A 19,997-nucleotide genomic window follows, 5' to 3' on the forward strand; every position below is an offset into this window, starting at 1 on the left:
TTCTATAACAAGGACCGCCACATACCAGGCACACGGTAGCTTTCTTAAATGAATTAACCACTTAAAAAATTTAAGTATGTTTTTATCATCTGGGTCATTTCAATTTCCACACCCATGGTACCCTAATAAAATAGTGACAGGAATTCTAAGTGATCACAGAATCGATTCAGAAAAGCCGAAGAGGCAAACAGGCGGGCATTCCTTGGGTGGTAAAAGGAATGAATCATCTTTTGACCCGAAGCAAACCGCATCATTAAAAATAACAGTAAGATGAGTGCCGCTTCCAAGGGGACTGCGCAGATGTTAACATGTATGAAACAAAAGGTACAACATCCAGTGTTTTTCAAAAAAAAAAAAAATCTTTGAAAATTAAATGGCAGGCACCAGAGAAAATAACTTCGTACTGATTTATTTCTCCCTGCCAGTGTTCCCAGAGAAGGAAGAGAAACGAAAGCGCCCGGGGCTCACCATGATGACGCTGTCAAGGGCGCTGGCACAGAGCTGCTGCGTGAACGCTGAAAGACCCTTTGTGGCCGGGGAAAGTTCTGCGGTGCTGGTACCATTACGAATTTCTTACGGTAATAACACAGCGCATTATGAGCCTGCTCCAATGATAAGCTCCTCACGAGGGTTAGAAGTCTGCGGCCCGCCCAAACAAAGGCCTCTCTGTCTTCGATTTCCTAGAAGTCAATGAGCTAAAACTCACATCCCGCACAATAGCCACTCAGACGCACAGAGGGGCCCCTCTTCCAGGCCTCCCCCTGCCTCCCCGGGGCGCGGAGCAGCCTCGCTTCTGCGTCCGATGCGATCATCCCCGGGTCCCGGCTACTTTTTATTCTGAAATAATCTGATTTACATCCAGGACCCCACGCGCATTTAGTGTCGCGTCTCTGCGGTTCCCCCCTCCAATCTGTGACAGGTCCCCAGCCTCTGCTTGCACTTCGTGACCTTGGCACTCGGGAAGAACACTGGTCGGGTAACTCGTAGAGCGTCCCTCAGCTTGGGCCTGTCGGATGTTTTCTCATGACCCCACCGATTTATGGCTTTGAGGGAGGCGAAGGGGGGCGGGATAGAAATGACTTAATACCGCTGACGTGGGGCCTGCTCCGTTTATCTACTATCGAGTTAATATCTTTTCCATTCCCTACTCCATTCATTAAAAATGAGTCACCAAGTCCCACCCACAGGCAAGGGGAAGGGAATGAAGCTCCACCTCAAGGAGGGAAGATTATAAAAAAAAATGTTTGCATGGGAAAGGCACTGAGAGTCATTAATCAATACCTTGTAACTACTATTTTTTTAAAGATTTTAAAAAATTGATTTGTAGAGAGAGGAAGGAAGAGAGAGATACAGAGAGAAACATCAATATGAGAGTGAAACATCGATCAGCTTCCTCCTGCACGCCCCCTACCGGCTACCTTTCCCCGCTGGCCTGTGCTCTAACCGTGAAACCACACCAGCCAGGGATGCAACTTTTTTTTTAAATATGTCTTTATTGATCTCAGAGAGAGGAAGGGGTTGGGAGAGAGAGACAGAAACATCAATGATGAGAGTCATTGATCGGCTGCCTCCTGCACGCCCCCTCCTGGGGATCGAGCCCGCAGCCCTGAAGCGCGATCTCCTGGATCCCAGGTCGACGCTCAACCACCGAGCCAGGCCTGGCCGGGCGGTAACTTTTTTAAAATGAAATCTGTTGATAAGCAAATCTCGAGTTATGGTTCATGGCAACTAACAAAAGCTGAGGCTTAAAAAAAAGAAAACCAGCTGAGGCTTGAGAAAAGATTTATAACCAGACCACATAAACAAGACATTTGTGAAATCAACTGCAGAGACAAAAAGATATTTAAAATACCATTTCATTTTAGCTTGAAAGCGTTTGTCAGTTTACTCTCCGGCCAGAAATGATTTGTTTTCGCTGTCAGATTTAATAGCGCCTCTTCCCCTGTCGTTACTGAGGATTTACTGTGGACCAGCGCTGATCGTCACGGACTTTTATGTGGCCCCACAGCTCACTGCATTTAACACAGCTTAGAGGAGGGAAGGAAGGACAACCATATAGAAAACATCAGCCCGTCAAACATTTATGATAAGGGGACACTGGGTCAAGACCGGCCTCCCTACCAACTGGACTCTGCGTTACTTACTAGAAAGACCAAAGTCAAAACTTTCCTGTCTCCTCCACGGCCCGGGATGCAGCTCTGCCCAGGTCAGGGGCTAAAGATGATGCCAACGAACAGAAACGTAACCTCAGTCCCCAGTGAAAACATCGCTGGGGCGGAGGAAATGTTGTAAGAGCCTAAACGGCACGGACGGTTCTTAGGACATGAGCAACCAGAAGACGTCACCAGAGAAGCCATAAACAGTGCAGATCAGCGGGCTCCACTGGCCAAGAGCCCGGCTCTGGGTTTGGGCCAGAAATCTCCGTAACAGACATCTCGAGACATCGCCAGTGATTCTCTTGTAGATGGTCTGCCCCTGAGAAAGACCAACCTGGTGTAAGACCTCTGGGCAACGCTGATCCTTGAACTACACACACACCACCGGACCCAACAGGCGTCTACAGACCATCCACTCAACAAGAGCAGAACACACGTTCCTCTCGAGTGCAGGGGACGCGTTAAAAAGGGCCGAACCAACGCAAAAGAGCCGAAGGAAGACAAAGCGCGTGCTCCGTCCCTGTGGATCGAAACTGGAAATCAGTGACACACTGGCTGGTCTTAGAGGGCGGGGCTGGCTATGGTCTGAGGGTCCCTTTTTTCACTTCCCCTCCCTGCGGGTACAGTCCTTACATGGCCATGTCAAACGCATCGGTACCCACCTCCAACTTTCGGTAGCAATGGTTATTTCCTACCCCAAACACCTTCGCTACTAGTAAGAGGCTGAGCTGACGTCGGGGACACGGCCGACACCGGAACGAAGAACTGGGGACAGGGTGACCCGGGCGGAGGCTCTATGGGTGTCCTTGGCACTACTATTTTTTTTCTTTCTGGAACATTTCTGTGAAATTACAGTTATTGTTAAAGAAAGTTTTTCAAAATTGTGTATTAATAAGTAACCACTCACACACAAAAAAATCCAAACGAGCTTAGAAATGAATCTGGGTTTTCATGATGACAGTGGCTCCTCCCGAGCCATTTTAATGTCGTCGGGGTAATCCCAGGGCATTATTGCAACTTGCAAAAAAAAAAAAAAATACACCTCCGGGCTAGGTTTATAATAGAGCTAAATAAGCACCTTCCTGGACCTGAAGCTTAGCATAATTGCCTTCAACGTAAGACTCCACCTCAGTAATTTCTCCTAATGTGAGTCTTAATGGAGGAACAAGATTTGAGGAAGTTGACATAAAAGTTCCTCATCCATGTGAGATACTAATCCTGCCTGACTGGTAAACACACGATAAATCCAACCATGACTCAGGTTAGAAGCACTGAGAGCCCGAGAGAAAAGGGCGAGAAATGGAAGGTCAAATAAAACGGTAAACGTCCCAGTGGACAGGATCCTTTATGATGAAGCCCTGGCCGGTGGCTCAGCTGGCTGGGCATGGTTCCCTACGCCAAAAGGTTGCGGGTTCGATCTCCGGTTGGGGCGCACACGGCAGGCAACCCATCGATGTTTCTCTCTCTCCTTTCCACTCTCTAAAATCAAAAAAATATATATATATCTTTGGGTGACAAAAAATAAAATGTAAAATAATAATAAAATAAAATTCGCATATAATAAAAACACATTTAAAGCAAACAGACCAGCCCTGGCCAGTCTGCTCAGTGGTTAGAGCGTCAGCCTGCAGACTAAAGGGTCTCGGGTTCGATTCCAGCCAAGGGGCACGTACCTCGGTTGCAGGCTCGAGCCCTGGCCCTCCCTGGTCGGGGCGAGAGTGGGAGGCAACCCATCGATGTGTCTCTCTCACATCGATGTTTCTCTCTCTCTCTCTCCCTCCCACTCTCTCTGAAAAGCAATGGAAAAAATATCCTCCGGTGAGGATTTAAATTAAAAAAAAAAAAGTGAACGGACCAGCCACGTTCTGGGAGGAGACGTTCCCCAACAGAAGGAGGGTCACCAAGCCCGGTATCCAGGAAAGCTCTGTTGTCATCAGGAATTTAAAAGGCACCGAAAGCAGCAGGGACACCGAGGGAGGTGCCTGCCACACTCTCAGGACCTCCTCGATGGGGACAGGGCCCTATCCAGGGTGGGAGTTTCTGCCCCGCCGGCCCTGCAGGTGAGAAGGTCCTTTACCAGATGCGTCAAGTCTAAGAGGCAGCTCTGAGCGTCCAGCCAGGATTAAACATTGATTACATCACAGTAAGTGAAAAACAGCTGAAAAACCGTCTCCCACCCCTGCAGCCCCAGGACAATACTCTCTAACTACGTGCTGGCGCTTGTGCTGGGTCACAGTTCTTGATAAAAGCAAGACACTGGCCCTCCCGGTGTCTGTCTAACCGTATATATGATATAACTATATATGATATAACAGCTGGCAACACTGAGACATGCATCTTTTCAAGTTCTCTCCCAAAGGCAGGCGTGTCCCCTAAAACTGCAGCAAGAAGGCCAGCTCCTCGGAGGTCAGGGGCGGCAGATCGCCTTCCAAAATACACAAGGCGTTACATATTTCAGCCATAATGAAACATGTTAAGGTTGTAATTACTTCATTAAGGATGGGGGAACGCAGAAATCCTGCCAGCTGCATTCTTGTTAAAACGGCATGAAATACCAACAGCTCGCCTTGCTGCAAAGATCCACGGCAACAGGGATCCCCCTGGATCCGGCGAGGCGTGGCCTGTGCGCACCCAGGGATTACGAGGGCTCACTGAAAGCACTTGGGATTTAAAATGTATCTTTCATAATCAGAAACCACACACAGATGACTTCCCGCGCACTTGAAAATATCCAGGTCCCTAAACTTCGGAAGAAAGAAATAGGGCGACGCGGGGACATTGAAAAGCGAGTACAGGCGAGACTATGATTTCTTCACCCAAGCACTTTGGAAAATGAACTCAGAAGAAAAGCGAACAATTTACATCAGAGTGTGTGTTTCTTTTTCTTGGACAGAAGGGTCAGCAATTTCCCCTGCTCCTCACGGCTATCAGTAGTTTATCAATCTGAGCCCAACACAACCTTCGTAATTTTTTCCACTCTAATATCAGATCCTGTGACCACAGGCAAGAGGTGTACAGCTGCCAATAAAAACACAGAAAAGTCAGAGCAGGCTCGTATTCTCCAGAACTAGTTAAGAGAAAACATCTCCATGGAGACGTTCTCAACAACTTGCATCTATGTGTCTAGGTCACTTAGAAATCGCCCACCACCTACCCTCTGGAAGGAGCAACTATACTGTAGACTTACAGATTACAATAGCTGTCCCAACCGTCAAGGTTTACAAGAAATGCAAAATCGTTACTCATTTTATGAATTCAAAACATGGACGTTTCTAAACTGTGTGGGTCGGCACGGACCGGAGGAGAAAAGCCAGGCCCCTGGAAGGACAGGGACAGGGAAACGCCCCCACACTGCTGCAATCACATCTGCGGCATCAGCAGAAGGGACTGGACGACTTCTCCGGAAAATCAGGAAAATATCAGTGCAAGCTGCGGCAAACCATTTTTTTTTCCTTTTTGTCTTTCAAAAATATGTTTTAGTCATTTTAGACAGAGAGGAAGGTAGAGGGATAGAGAGACAGAAACATCCATGAGAGACAGACATCGATCCGATCGGCTGCCTCCTGCGCGCCCCCTACTGGGGACCGAGGGCCTGCGCCCTGACAGGCAATCGAACCAGGGACCTCCTGGTTTATAGGCTGACGCTCAACCGCTGAGCCACAAGGGCCGGGCGAACCATCTTTTCTTTGGGCCCCAAATGCCATATAAATTCACTAAGGAATCGGGACAAAAGTAGAGGAGATATGTTCTAAACACCAAGAGGGAATTCAAATGGAAAAAGGAATGTGGAAACGGGTAATAAACACCAGGTAAGCCTTGAAGAGGACAGAATCACTAGTTTCCCGCGATTGGCTCGGAACTCACGACCACCTTAGCAGGTCTGTTTCTGTTCTTACCTCGTAGGACCAGACGCACTGCACCCCCGCGAACCTCCGGACGCACCTGCCCACCTCCACGTCTTCGTGGGTGGTGTACATCTCTCGGAGACACTTGCCGATGTGCGGGACCATCCTGCGGAGCACCTCCCGGCTCATGATCACTCCGGGCCCCCCCATGCAGAAGTTCTCCCCGGGTTCCAGCGCCAGTTTCCCCATCTCTTCCGTGGTGCCCAGTCCTGTCTGCCCGAGAAAGAGGGGCTCGCTGCTGTTCAGGCTCCTCAGGAAGTTCTCCAGGCGGTCGCCCTTGATGTAGACGTCGTCGTCGGCTCTCATAAACCATTCGTACTTGTCCAAATAGTGGTCATGCATGTACTTGAGCATCATGAAAGACTTCTTCTGGGGCGGGTAGGAGTCGTCCACACCCCGCAGTGGCACTATGGGGATTGGTATGGACGTATCTGAGCCCTCGCTGGAGAAGAATTCCACCTTCCCGGGAATTGTCTTGGACCACGTCCTGGAATTAAAACAAAGATCAGTGAGAGCTCCTCGCTTCCAGAAACCCGCTTATCTGCTCATGACGAGCCGCCGTGTGTTCCGAAGGAATCTGTTAAGAAGCGGCTTGATCGGCTGGCTTCCCCCGGCGGAAGCCCACGCCGCCGGGCACTGCCAAGTCCCCGTTCATTCCCGAAAGACTCCCAACCAAAAATACCGATCGGGTGTTAGAGCAGTTCCAGGGCGGCTGAGCCTTGGCTTCAACTGAAAACCAGACTCCCAGGCCCCCGAGGTCGAGATGCTCAGGTTAATTTGCCGACACTGTCAACTCCCTGGCGACAAGCTCTCCACGCTATAAAACAGTCAAAAGGTTCATTCGACAAACGGGGGGGCCTTTCGGTGCACCGGCCAATGCTCAGCCACTGAGCCGCACGGGCCGGGCTCCAGGCGAGCGTCTCATCACTTTCCATAAGCTATGCTAACTTTTCCTACCACTCCCACGTGGGATTTCTTTCTTTTGCACAATCAAACTGCAGCCGGAAAACCATCAGGAGGCAAAATTCACAGGCATGCTGGAGGTGAAATATGCTACCACTCAGTCCTTCTGAAATATGGGTTAAAGATAAACTTGAACTTGTACGTGGTTGCTTCTGAACCAAGTTCAAAGTAGTACTAAAGGAGCCAATCCCAAAAGCCATTAAAACACCGAAGCACCATGACATTATTGGGGACATGGGGTGGGTAAGACAATGCCTGCCTTCAAAGGAACCACCTACTAAGGAGACCACAGTACGTGGTGTAACAGTTACGAGCCAGGGTTCTGGGATCAGGCCGCTGGGGTGAGGCTCCTGGCTCCACTCTGTGCCTCACTTTCTCTATCTGTAAACTGGGGACAGGGACAGTCCCTGCCTTCCAAGGCGGTGAGGGCTGAACGCTCAGAAGGCAGCCTGGGTGCAGCAGGCATGAAACAGGTGTGACATTAGTTAGCAAAGACAGGAGTTTGCCAACAAGGTGAGGGCGGGAAAGGAAACAAACCGAGGGAGACAGGGACGTGCAGGCTGAACGTGGGCTGACGGTCAGTCTCCAGCGAAGGTGTATGGAAAACACCCCTTCTCGTGTGTCTCCCTGAAAACCCGGCACTCGGGGCTGTATGTGAGAATGCTGTTTAACTGTCCATCTCAGACCATGTCAGGGTCAAAGTCTCACAAGGCTTCAAACTGTACAAGTGTTTTCCCTTAAAACGCCAGAATCCTTCACATTGGACTGAGGGTCAGAAGCAATGTTCACCTGGCCCAGCAGCCAGAACAGAGCAGCGGAAGCCCCTCAAAGGAAGGAAAGGGCACCCCCGTCACTGGTGCAACCAGCGCCTGGACGACAGCTTGAGATGATGTCACTGTCCGAGAAGAGAAACCAATTAATTTCGAATGCAGACAATCTAACCTCAAACCATCCTTAAAAGCCTCTCTGCAGTTTTATGGTTAACTCCACCCAATTTTCCTTTCCTTTTTCGGTAACCCAGAGAAAAACCTCTTATTGCCCTTTTCAGTTCTTAAATGACTGGTGGTTTGGGGGAAATCTCTTAATATGAAGTTTTTTTTTCCCTACGCTTTTTTAATATTTTATTTTTTAAAAATGTATCTTTGTTGCTGAAAGTATTACAGATGTCCTCCTTTCCGCCCCCCACTGAGCCCCTCCACCCTGAACCTGGCCCCCAGACCTCCACTGAAGTACTGTCTGTGTCCATGGGTTATGTATATATGTATACGCTTTATTTTAAAATGGGTTTTTTTTTAGAGAGAGAGGAAGGGGGAGAGAGAGACACACACACACATCCATGAGAAATATCAATCGGCTGCCTCCTGCACGCCCCCCCAGTGGGGATCGAGCCCACAACCCGGGCATGTGCCCTGACCAGGAATCGAACCGGCGACCTTTTGGTGCACGGGGACTATGTTCACCCGAGCCACACGGGCCGGGGCGACAGGAAGCTTTATAAACCCTCCAATCTCAAGAAGTTACGATCTTCTCACTCAGGGTACCTCCAGGGACTGGCCTGCTCCACAAAGTCAGAGGGCTCCGCACACAAACCGCGATTCGCCATCCCGGGAGGCGAGGGGACGCGGGTTAACGAAGGGAAAGAAACGAAGGAAACGCTGCTGCGACAGAAACAGGTCAGGTCCTTAACTTTCGTAAGCAAACGTCCAGTGTGCCATCAACGCGTTGGTTCCAGGGAACAAAGAGCTCTCACTTAATTGAAACCACAGAACATTTGCAGGGCCCCTGCCAGAAGGCTCAACTTGCAACCACCTGATAACTGATTCTTGCTCAGGAGCAGATAAGACAACCGAAACGCGAGCGTGCCAAGCCCTCTTCCGCCGCCAGGCTGCTTAGCGCGTCCCGATGGCGCGGAAATCACGCCGAGCCACAGGGCCCGGGGCGTCGCGGGGACGCCTCTGCTGAGTTAGCGTCTCCTAGTTTCCACGTCTATTTGGTGGCACCTGAAGAACAACTCCATCAATACGTTTCTGTACGAAACTGCACCTGGGGCATGACTGCTGTCCTGGGTCCACACTCACGGTGGCCTGGGCACTGGAGGGTCAAGGGTTTGATTCCCGGTCAAGGGCACGTACCTGGGTTGCAGGTTCAATCCTGGCCCCAGCTGGAGAGCATGTGGGAGGCAACCAATTGATGTTTCTCTCTCTCCCTCTCTGCTCCCTCCCTTCCACTCTCTCTACAAATCAATGAAAAAAAATCCTTGGGTGAAAATTTTTAAAAAAACACCATATTTTTGTATATGATACACATACAGTAAAATAATGTATGAGTCTACCCTGAAGTGCTTACTCTGGTTATTTTTGGATGAAGGATCAGAAAAGATCTAATTTTCTTCTGTTTGCTACACTTGCTAAATTTTCTGCAACAACAGATAGGCGTTTTTAGAGTTAGAATCAGATTTACACTTGGGGGGAGAGCGTTAAGCTAAAAAGCATCCAAATAAAAATATTAGACAAGAGAAGATTTTTACTTGGGTAATAAAAATATTTTTTACTCTCTCTAACGGAAAAAAGCTAAAAGCTAAAGGGAGACTGGAGGAAGACTGAGCACCTTCCTCCACAATTTTCTAAACTTAAAGTCATACAGGTAAAAAGGGGAGATTTTCTGTGAATGCCTCGAGATCATATGATGCATGTTGTCCGATGGTTGTAGTGGTAAGTTTGGAAAGATTCATGCGACCAGATCAGTTCAGAATCTGGAGTCAGGAAGGGAGGGTACAGTTTTACCCTGCAGAACTGATACGTTACAGGAATGAAAGGTATCCTATATTTATATTCTCCCCATTCTAGAAAAAATTTAAGACAACCCAAATGTATACACAATGAAAAAAATTGGCAAAGAAATGAGGCCAAAGAAACACAATAGTAGGAACGCAGGAGAAGGGCCTCGGAGGTGGCCCCTGTCCCAGGAAGGGCAAAATCACCGTGGGGCTGCCAGCCCAGCTCGACGCCCGCAGCAAACATTGAACCCGCCAGAGACTCCGAGTGGACGCCAACTCGACCCAGGGCTCTCAGGTGGTGACCCTGATTTGCCATCATGTGACCTCCACATCTGCTGATGGTGGGCTAAATTCAGCTACAGGTCTGCCTGCGGGCACTCAAGACAAGTCACGAGGCTGTGTCCCGCTGTTCAGGGTTCAGGGACTCTATTCCAGGCACCAAGACCCGAAATTCCCCCTCTGGCTGACGGTAGAAAAGTCAGGACTGATGCACTGAGTCCCTATCGGAAGCACAGGGTGAGGGACAGGCGATCTCAGCTCCTCCTGAAACAGGACACAGTCTAGGCTGCCAGTCAGAGCAGCCGTGAGCTTGAACCTGACCAGGCCTTGGGAAAACTCTGAGTCAAGACCAAGGCTACCAACTGATGAGTTGAGGCCTCGGCTGGGGCTGAAGGAACAGCTCAGCCAGGATGTTACGGGCGTGATTCAGGCCATTACCTGTCCTGACTCAGTGTGGGGAGCTCTCTGGCAGCCCGTGTACTTAGCTGCAGGCGTCTCCTTCCGTGTACGTGGTTTCCGGATATGCGGTTTCCTCTTTTAAAATCTTTAACTGTCTCATTGTGTGGGACCTTATGCCTTGAGCCATCTCAAGTTCTTTTCGAAAGTAGATAAAAAGGTGGGAAGATTTTTTTTTTTAAGGACAAATCAAATTACAGCTACCTTTTTCCCCCTCAACAAAGCTACTGGCGGGTGGATTAGCTTCCCGCCTTCACAAAGGCCTGGGCGCGGGCCCAGGAGCAGCCCCAAGGTCTCAAGAGCTAACAGCAACCTGCCCTGAGTCCAGGTTCACAGCAAACAATGGGAACACTCACTAGCAGTGACCACAAATATGCCCTGTGAAAGGCAGAATTAAAATTAGGAGTCTTAGGACACAAGGCGAATTCTGATCTCATGATACATTCCCCAAGCTGGTGCTGGAGAGTTATCTTGTATGGCTTGTATTTCGCTGCTATGCATTTGAAAGTGTAAGCACACCATTAATACTAAATCGTGCATGAGCGAAATTCATTTTCAAAGCTAAGTCTAAGCAAAAAAATAAAAATCTGGCCCGGCCGGGTGTGGCTCAGCGGTTGAGCGTCGACCTAGGATCCAGGCGATCGGGGTTCGATTCCCAGTCAGGGCACATGCCCGGGTTGCGGGCTCGATCAGTGACTCTCTCATCATTGATGTTCCTATCTCTCTCTCTCCCTCTCCTTTCCTCTCTCTGAAATCAATAAATTTATTTAAAAAAAAAAAATCTGGGTTATTTATTGCAAATAATAAAATCACTCAATCTATTTTGGCCAACCCTTGTGCAAGCCCCTCTTCCTCCACTGAGGGGTTCCCCGGCATCCAGCCCCCTTAATGGCCAACAGCCACCCTCACCAAGCAACTACCGAGTGCAGGGCACTGTGCGGAGGGTGTTAGACGCTCGACCCCTGACAACTTTATGAGGTGTGTGGGGCAGCCTTACCCATTTCACAATGAGGAAACTGAGGCTCAGGGCTGGGTCAGTAATTTGCCCAACACCATAAAGCCAGACCTGAAATGGGGTCTGGCTCTAAAGCCCCCCCCGGCCAGCCTCCTGGCTGTCTCGCCCTCCGCTTGTTTCCCAGGGGATCGCCCACATTTCCTCCCAGGCCCCCCTTTGCTGATAAGGCCGAGAGCGCGGCCCTCGGAGATAAGGGGAGCAGCTTACGCGCACTTCAGCCACTTGCACCCACTCTGCGGCCGCCTGGCCGAGACCTGCGGGTCAAGGACGCCCTTCAGAGTCTGGGCAGGATCTGACCGAAGGCCAGGAGACTTGAATGGAACACTAGCTTCTGAAACCCTGATTCTGAGCCCGCTGCCCTCGGCTACCCCACAGCCCGCCCCGTCGTTTCCCAGCACTGGGTGGGAAACACACAGAAGAGCGTCTAACACAAAATCAGCCTGTGCACCAAGGTTCAACCTACAAAACCACCACGGAAAAGGCATCAGTCTCTACATTTTCAGGGCTCGGGTTTGTAAGCCCAGAGACATCAAATCGGAGCGATGCATGCTTCAGAAATGACCCAGGATCAAAGCAACAGGATGGACAGCTTCGCTCCTCTGCCACCATCACCAAGTTTCCTGTTTCCCCAATTCCACCCAGGACCAGAAGCGGACACGACGCTGGCGACAGGTAGGAGCACTGAGTACTCATATTAACGCACGGGGGCCGGGGCGCATTACCAATGCTGCCACCTGATTCTCCCGAGTATTACCCGCAAGTCACAATGTCACAGTAGCTGAGGAAAATGTAATTCCAGTAACCAGATAAACGTGCTCGCCCCTACGTGTCGGGACAGGGTGAACTGACTGACTGCAGCGAGAATGACCGCGGCCAAGTCCCGGGGAGCTGGGAGCCAACGGGCCATCTGTGCCCAGCAGTCCTGCAGCTGCCTACGATTTCACACGCTCGGAACCGCACTTGCCCTGGCCGGTGTGCCTCAGTCGTTTGGGCACCGTCCTGGGCACTGAAAGGTGGGGTTCCTGGTCAGGGCACATGGCAGGGTCGCAGGCTCGATCCCTGGTAGGGGGCGTGCAGGAGGCAGCCGATCGATGTTATGTTCTCTTCTCCCTTCCTCTCTGTCTAAAAAATCCATAAACTATTCTTTGGGGAAAAAACAAACAAAAAACCAATTAAAACTGCATTCACATTTCCTCCCCAGAGCTGTCACCTCTTTGTCTACTCCCCATCTTTGTTTCACAAAACTCATCATGGGAAATGGGTTGTGCACCCCTGTATTTTACCATAGCATTAATACAAAATAATTGCTCCCTGTGGAAAACTAGGAATAGAAAAAAGTGCCAAGGAGAGTATGAAAAATCACTCGGCACTGTGCTGTGCACGCATTTTCCTTTGCTGTGCTACACACACACACACGTTTATTTCGTTTGACTTTAAACAGAAAGGGTCTCCTACCGGGCACACGGTTTTATTGTCTACTGTCCCTTCCATATGTTGTGACCCTCCCTTCATTTTGACATCCCAGCCACAGCACCGTTACGGTTCAGAAGCAGATCACGGTGTGTAGGACAGATCGGTGAGATCAATTCCAGTCCACAGCTCCCGCCGGAGGCCACCAAAGACCCTTGAGGTTTCTCCTTTGAGGACATCTTTAAATTCCTTTGCAAAAGTTTCTAGAGGAACTGAGAGAACTCATTCCTTCCTGCCAGTCCATGCTTCTGGGAACCTGTCGCCTCTCCCTCAAAAACTCCTATTCATGCTTCAAGACAAAGCAGGAGGGCAGGAGTGGGGGGTCGGGCCTTTCCCGATCCCCTCTTTCGTGCATCAGTGAGGGCCTTTCTTCAGTCCCCGCTGAAATTACACCAGGCATCCTGGGAGCCCTATCACCCGGCACTACTGTCAGCTTCCTTCCCTAAATGGTGAACTGCAGAGAGACAGGGTTAGTATCTATTTTCAGTAAATAGCGGCTCAGTTCATGCACTGGGAAAAGTAAAACTGTCAACGCGATGGAAACGCAATCGGATAACCGCCTATCGACAACCATGCCTCTCCTTCGGCTATTCCAACCATTTGATTTAAGGGCATCAAGATCTGGAACCTGGACGTAAAATGAAACTCATTTTCACCCCATTGATTTTTAGAGAGAAGGGGGGGGGGGGAGAAACATGGATGTGAGAGAAACACACTGATTGGTTGCCTCCCGCGCTCCGACTGGCGCTATGGAACGAACCTGCAACCCAAGTACATGCCCTTGACCAGGAATCGAACCCATGACCCTCCAGTGGGGGGCTCTAACCACTGAGCCACACCGGCCAGGGTGGGGACCATGTTTTCACTAATCTCCTTATACAAGTAATTCGCAGCATGGAATGGGTTATGCTCCAAAAATTCACTACCAGGTTGACTATCTGGATCATGGGAGGCGTTCGGTAAATTTGTGCCAAACTGGATTCTGAGAAAGCAAGTGTTGCTCTGAAGTGTTTCAAGATCCACTGAGTTCAAGAAAGATGGACAGGACTCTGAGATCTGCTCACTAAGCTGGTAAAAGGCACCGTCTGCCTTCACTGGAAGCGCTGGGATGTTACCTGGCGCGACATCCTGCCATGAGACTCCCACACTGAGAGCTGGTGTTTCTCAAACTTCTTCCCTGGGGCCCTCTACACCCCTGAGGCAAAGCAGGGAAGCCATCCACCTCCTGAGAAAGTAAAGAAAGAACCAAACAGTTCCCTGTCTTCAGCCCAGGGCAGCAAAGAGCCAAGACAAATAAAAGGTGTTCGGTTAATGCAGTGCTCTGGGCATGAAAATGGACTAAAAAGCTAAATATGGCCCAGCCAGCGTGGCTCAGGGGTTGAGCATCGACCTAGGATCCAGGAGATCGAGGTTCGATTCCGGGTCAGGGCACAGGCCCGGGTGCGGGCTCCTTGATCCCCAGCAGGGGGCAAGCAGGAGGCAGCCGATCAATGACTCTCCTCATTGATGTTTTTCTCTCTCTCTCTTCCTCTCTGAAATCAATAAAGGTATATATATGTATGTGTGTGTGTGTGTGTGTGTGTATATATATATATATATATATATATATATATAGTAAAAACTCAATTAAAAAGCCAAGTATGTATGTTTTTTATCAAACCATTACTTTAAAAAAAAAAAATTCTAAATAGCATCAAAACTCTCCCAGCAAGAACAGGTGAAGGGTGGCCAAGAAATGTCTGCGACAGTAACAAAGGGGCACTTGTCTACCGGATATTAGAATATTACTCAACCTCCGATCACTTCCATGGGTGGGCCTGGCACGGGGACAGAAGGACCAGTGGAACAACATGGGAAGTCCAGCAACATACCCAGGAATCCGGAGCATGATGAAGGAGGCATTTCGACTGGTAGGAAAAAATAAGGATTATTCAACAGATGGCGCCGCGACAATGAACTAGGTGGGCAAATGGGAGGTGGAGACGTTTCTACCCCTTCTAGAGTTAGGGGGAAAAAAAGTTATTTTTCAAACTCTCGCCTGGGTAATACTTTCTGAGCTTGGGGGGGGGGGGTCACTAAAATCAAACAAGAAAACGGAACTACATGAAGACTTAACGTCTTTGTACCAAACAACATAATTTTAAGGAAGAAAGAAGTGTGGGAAAAATATGAATTGCAACTGGGAAGAAAGACACGAGGAACCCAGGGGTGCTGCTGACCTTCACTAACCACCGTAATATGTTCCTGTGGAGGAATCACGAGGCCTTTTTACAGTGAAATTACCTAGAAGAGAAATACTTTGCAGATGAGCCGAAACAACCGTTTTATTTGTCTATTTGTAGAACTCCAGCTACCGGGAACCTTTCAAGGAATCTCGTCTAAGCTCCCTTCAGATCTCCAACACTAATCACTTTGGATGCAAATCTCCTCTCCGTTTCTTTTTAAATTCATGACATTAATGAAGCTAAGGCTACACCCACCTGGGTGTCTAAAAGCTTTAAAACTTCCTGTGCCAGCCCAGGCCTGTTTGGGCTCAGTGGTTAGAGCATCGGCCGAGGACTGAAGGGTTCCGGGTTCGATTCCAACCCAAGGGCATGTACCTCGGCTGCAGGCTTGGTCCCAGTCGGGGTGCAAGCAGGAGGCAGCCAATGGACGTGTGTCTCTCTCTCTTTTTACCCCTTTCACTCTCTCTGAAAAGCAATGGGGGGGAAAATATCCTTGGGTGACAATTAGAAGAAGAAAAAAAAAAAGCTACTTCCTGTGCCAAACCAGCTCTCAGTTGACTCACCTCCTTCCTGTAAATCAACTCCCCTCCAGTCTTCTCCGTCTCAATACATGACACAACCGCCCATCCTGTCTTTCAAGGCAAAATCCTAGAAGCCACCGCTAACGCCTCTTTGCTTACTTCTCACATCTTTCACTCTGGCTCCATCGGGCAAACTCCAGGAGCCACCCACGTCTCTCCATCGCCTCTACCGCCTCGACGGCCCCAGCCACCCTTAGGTCCGCCTGGACCACCTCCTAACACCTCCTCGCTTCCCTGAGGCCCGTTCTCCACTCGCCAGGCAGAACCAACTGTCCAGAACATGATGCAATCGCCCCTTTCCTGCCCAAGCCCTCCGAGGGCTTTCTAAGGAGACTGAACAGCATCAGGCCTCCATCCCTCCTTCTGGTTCCTGCCTTATAATTTACCAGCCTTCCCCTCTGACTTGCATGCCCATCGGTGATATGCACAACGGGTTCCTTTATGATCACATCTCAGCCCAAATGCCACATTCTCTGAGGTCTTCCCCAACCACCTAAAAGATGACCCCACCCCGCCCTGTTCTATTTTCTCCACAGGGCCCATCACTAACTAACGGGAACCCTCTGGTTAGCGTCTGTCCCTCCCACTCTGACAGCATCGCCACTGTGTGTCCCCAACGCTCGGAGTCTGGATTCAGAGGGGCCAGGCACGGCCTTGCTGAGCAAAGGCACAAACCCTGAGAGTGTGTATCTGAAGATTCTGACTTTTATCGGAAGATCCAAGCTGACTTTTATACCAAGCTGTGCATGAACTTTCCAATGTTAAGAGCTGAGCATGGACTTCTGGCCCAGGCTGCAAAGCACAGCAAAGTCATAATCATAAGTTACTCCTGAGATTTTAACATCCATCTGCTCAGGGCCTATGGGAGAAGTCAGCCCTGGATAGGCCCCAATCAGCTACACTTTGAATGGTTTTGCCTGTTTGTAAAAATCGGTTTCTCACCTGCTATCAGCTGTCACTGGATTGCTAACTTCTCCTGGTGGCCCCTCTCCCTACTTCAAGCATATGGTAGATCTGGAAAGTCTGTAGTGATGGGGCTGGCCCATCATTAAATGTGCTAGCTTCCAATGCAGGCAGGCATTATCTCCTTGAATTTTCCAAAGGGTTTTTTGGTTTTGTTTTTTTAAAAGCTCCTTTCTGGGCCTACATTCTGACATTTCAATACCGTACCATAAAAGTACATCATAGCCCTGGCCGGTGTGGCTCAGTTGGCTGGGCATTGTCCTGGGCACCGAAAGGTTGCCAGTTGGATTCCTGGTCAGGGCACATGCCCGGGTTGTGGGTCTGATCCCCAGTAGGGGGCGTGCAGGAGGCAGCTGATAGATGTTTCCCTCTCACACTGATGTTTCCTTCTCTCTCTCCCTCCTCCCTCGCCCTTCCTCTCTCTCTAAAAATCAATAAAAATAAATTTTAAAAAGTACACCATAGTGCCAGTTTTCTGAAAACGTTAGCATCTCCTTCAACCCAGAAGCCAAACTTTAATTTTATTTTTAAAAAACAAAAACAAAAAAACCATTGGAGTCTTTTCTAAGGTAAACAGTGAATCTGTCTTTTAGGGGATATGTAAACTGAGCACGCCCAGTGTCGAACCAGAGTTCCACCTTGTGCTGGAAGATCCAAGCTGACTTTTACACCAAGCTGTGCATGAACTTTCCAACTTAAGAGCTGAGCATGGACTTCTGGCCCGGGCTGCAAAGCACAGCAAAGTCATAATCATAAGTTACGCCCTATAACCTCCATCCCAATTCAGGCCTGCCTCCAAAGTTCCTTAAGGCTAAAAGTGTCTTGTGCCATCTCTTGCAGCCAGTCTAAACACAGGGTTGACCCGTGGAGAAGCAGGGGACCTTAACTGGCAGGGCAGGTCCACCCTCAGGCTCCAAGTAACTGCAACTTCTTAAGATCAGAGAGATAAAAGAAAAGGTATGTAGAAGAGCTGACAGAATGACCGGATAGAATACACTGTTTTCCCCTTAAGGGTTTTACTTTATCAAAAGGGCTGAGTTGTCACAAAGGAGGGGGTGGGGAGGCGGAAGGTAAATTGTGTTTCCACTTTCCCCTGAAAGAAAACAATGGGATGAAATCTTAGAGCTAAAAAAGATGAGGCAGGACTTTTGGAAGGAGACCAAAAGAGGTCAAGCGTAGACTTTGGGACAAGATCATCTCCAAGTGTAAGACACCAGGTTCCGTCTGCATGACATTTTCTGAGTACTCCTGGCACAACAGAATCCCTGCTGGTATTAATTCTGTATCTATGAAAATGTATTTGTTTGGTGGGGGGGGGGGGTAAACACACCATCTACTATTTGAACAAACTACTTTGATAACTGTCCCCAGTGTTGTACAGTGTGATCACCGGACGTGTCACCAACTTGCAGTCATGTGGGGACACTTCTAAAACCATGCTGTAAGCAACGTACCTAGCTCATCCCCAATTTATGATGTCGATATTTATCTTGTAAAAAAGCACAATTCGCATAAAATTCTGGGTAATTCACAGTAGATCTGGGGGGCGGGGGGGGTGAACACCTTGATCTGCAGGTTCCCAAGTCTCAACTCTGGTGTAAATTGACACTCTAAGCTTTTTGGTCACTCAGGACCCTTCTGGGCGGAACCTGATCTCTGAATTTAGACAAGATCCTAATGGAAACACAGGAATCAAGGCCCTGAAAGGGCAGGCGTTCGCTATGGCTCTCTTATCCCCTTTTTCAACCCTCATCACCCCCCCCCCCCCTCGGGGTAAAGGGGAATCCATATAACCAGGGCTTGATTTAAAAGCTGAAGCCACAAAAGCAACCAGCTTGGCCGTGCTCAGCACCGACCGCTCAGAAAGTTGGTTCCCAGAGGACCTCCCAGCAACTGGTCGGTTCCTCAGCATTTCTGTCCCTTACCCGGGGAAGGTTTCCGCCAAATCCCTTTATGAATCTACGCCCCTCTTCTACCTCGAACTCATTCCGCTACAAATCTGCCATTCCCGTATCATCTCCCCTCTGAAGATGACTTTGGCTAATCCCCTTGCTAATCCTGAGCAGGATTCCAGCCACTTTTATGACTCATCTGGCTAACTGGGGCCCAGGCACTGGATAACATCACTGCACTGGGCTAGTTAACAGCAAAGCCACCGTGGGCCAGGAACTGCTTTCCCCAGAGGTTCTCTCTCCACTCTCTGCAGTCAGCAGGCAGTGGGCTCAGCGGGCAGCGGGCACCCCCCTGCCATCCACAGGACAGCTGCCAAGGGCGAAAGCTCCCTGTAGCTGGGGAAGGGGTCTAACCAGGTTCATTTACAGGGGCTCTAGTTCTGCAAGGGCGGCCAAGGGGGCAGGTTTCAGAGAATCCAATAATCGCCACCCCTGTCACAGGGAAGAGTCTTTCTCACGAGGGAGAGACGTCCAGTCAGGACCATTCAACAAAGAAGAAGGTTGGGACATGGAAAGCTGGGGTGAGGACCACACCCAGACGGGACACCCTGGTCCATCTGACCCCAAGGTCCTGTTGAGCGTTGGGCTCGCACATCCTGCCCCCGACCTCTGCTGCCAACGCCTGGCATCCCCCTAGGGGCACCCGGGGGCCTCGGTGCCCGGCATCAGGGCCGCCCGCCAGGATGCAGGGCGCAGGGCGCACGGGGCAGGGCGCGGGGGGGGGGGGGGGTCTCACCTGTAGACGGCCACGGCGCGGGTCTGCAGGTATTTCTGGGCCGTCATGACTCCCACGAAGAGAAAGTTCCTGTCGCGCGGGCCGCCGTCCGGGGCCGGGCCGTGGGGCCAGAGCTGCGCCCCGCGCGCATCGCCCCGCGCCCCGCCGCCCTGCGCCGCCGCCGCCGCCTGCCCGGCCCTGCAGCCCTCGGGGCTGGCGCGGCGCCGCGGGCCCGCTCGCTTCAGCTCGGAGGCGCGGGGCAGGACGAGCCGCGACGCCAGCACGAAGCCCAGCACGAGCCCGAGCAGCACGCTGAGCCAGGCGCGCCGGCCGCGCGCGGCCATGTCCGCGCCGCTCCGCCCGCCGGCCGCCCCCGCCGGCTCCGCGCGCGCTCAGCTCGCCGCCCCCGCCCGCGGAGGCCAGCCCGCCCTAGCGCCGCGAGGCCCGACCCGGGCAGCGCCGCGGCCGCCGCGGGCCCGCCGCGCCCATCGCGCCCCCGCGCCGCCCGCAGGCCCCGCGCCGCCGCTTTGTTGCGCCCGCC

The 19,997-nt window shown here is 50.6% G+C and overlaps 1 protein-coding gene across 1 annotated transcript in view; it reads right to left on the bottom strand.

The window, feature by feature from the left end:
• Positions 1-19,822, bottom strand: part of CHSY1 (chondroitin sulfate synthase 1) — a 42,329-nt gene extending 22,507 nt beyond the window's left edge. The window contains exons 1-2 of the mRNA XM_081124384.1: positions 19,478-19,822; positions 6,053-6,548 (exon numbers count right to left, since the gene is read on the bottom strand). Of these exons, the coding sequence (XP_080980510.1) occupies positions 6,053-6,548; positions 19,478-19,800 (819 nt within the window). The 5' untranslated portion in view covers positions 19,801-19,822. The remainder of the gene's footprint in view (positions 1-6,052; positions 6,549-19,477) is intronic.
• Between the last annotated feature and the right edge of the window lie 175 nt (positions 19,823-19,997).

Source organism: Miniopterus schreibersii (assembly GCF_964146895.1).
Source record: "Miniopterus schreibersii genome assembly, chromosome: 22".
Taxonomy (NCBI): Eukaryota; Metazoa; Chordata; class Mammalia; order Chiroptera; family Miniopteridae; genus Miniopterus; species Miniopterus schreibersii.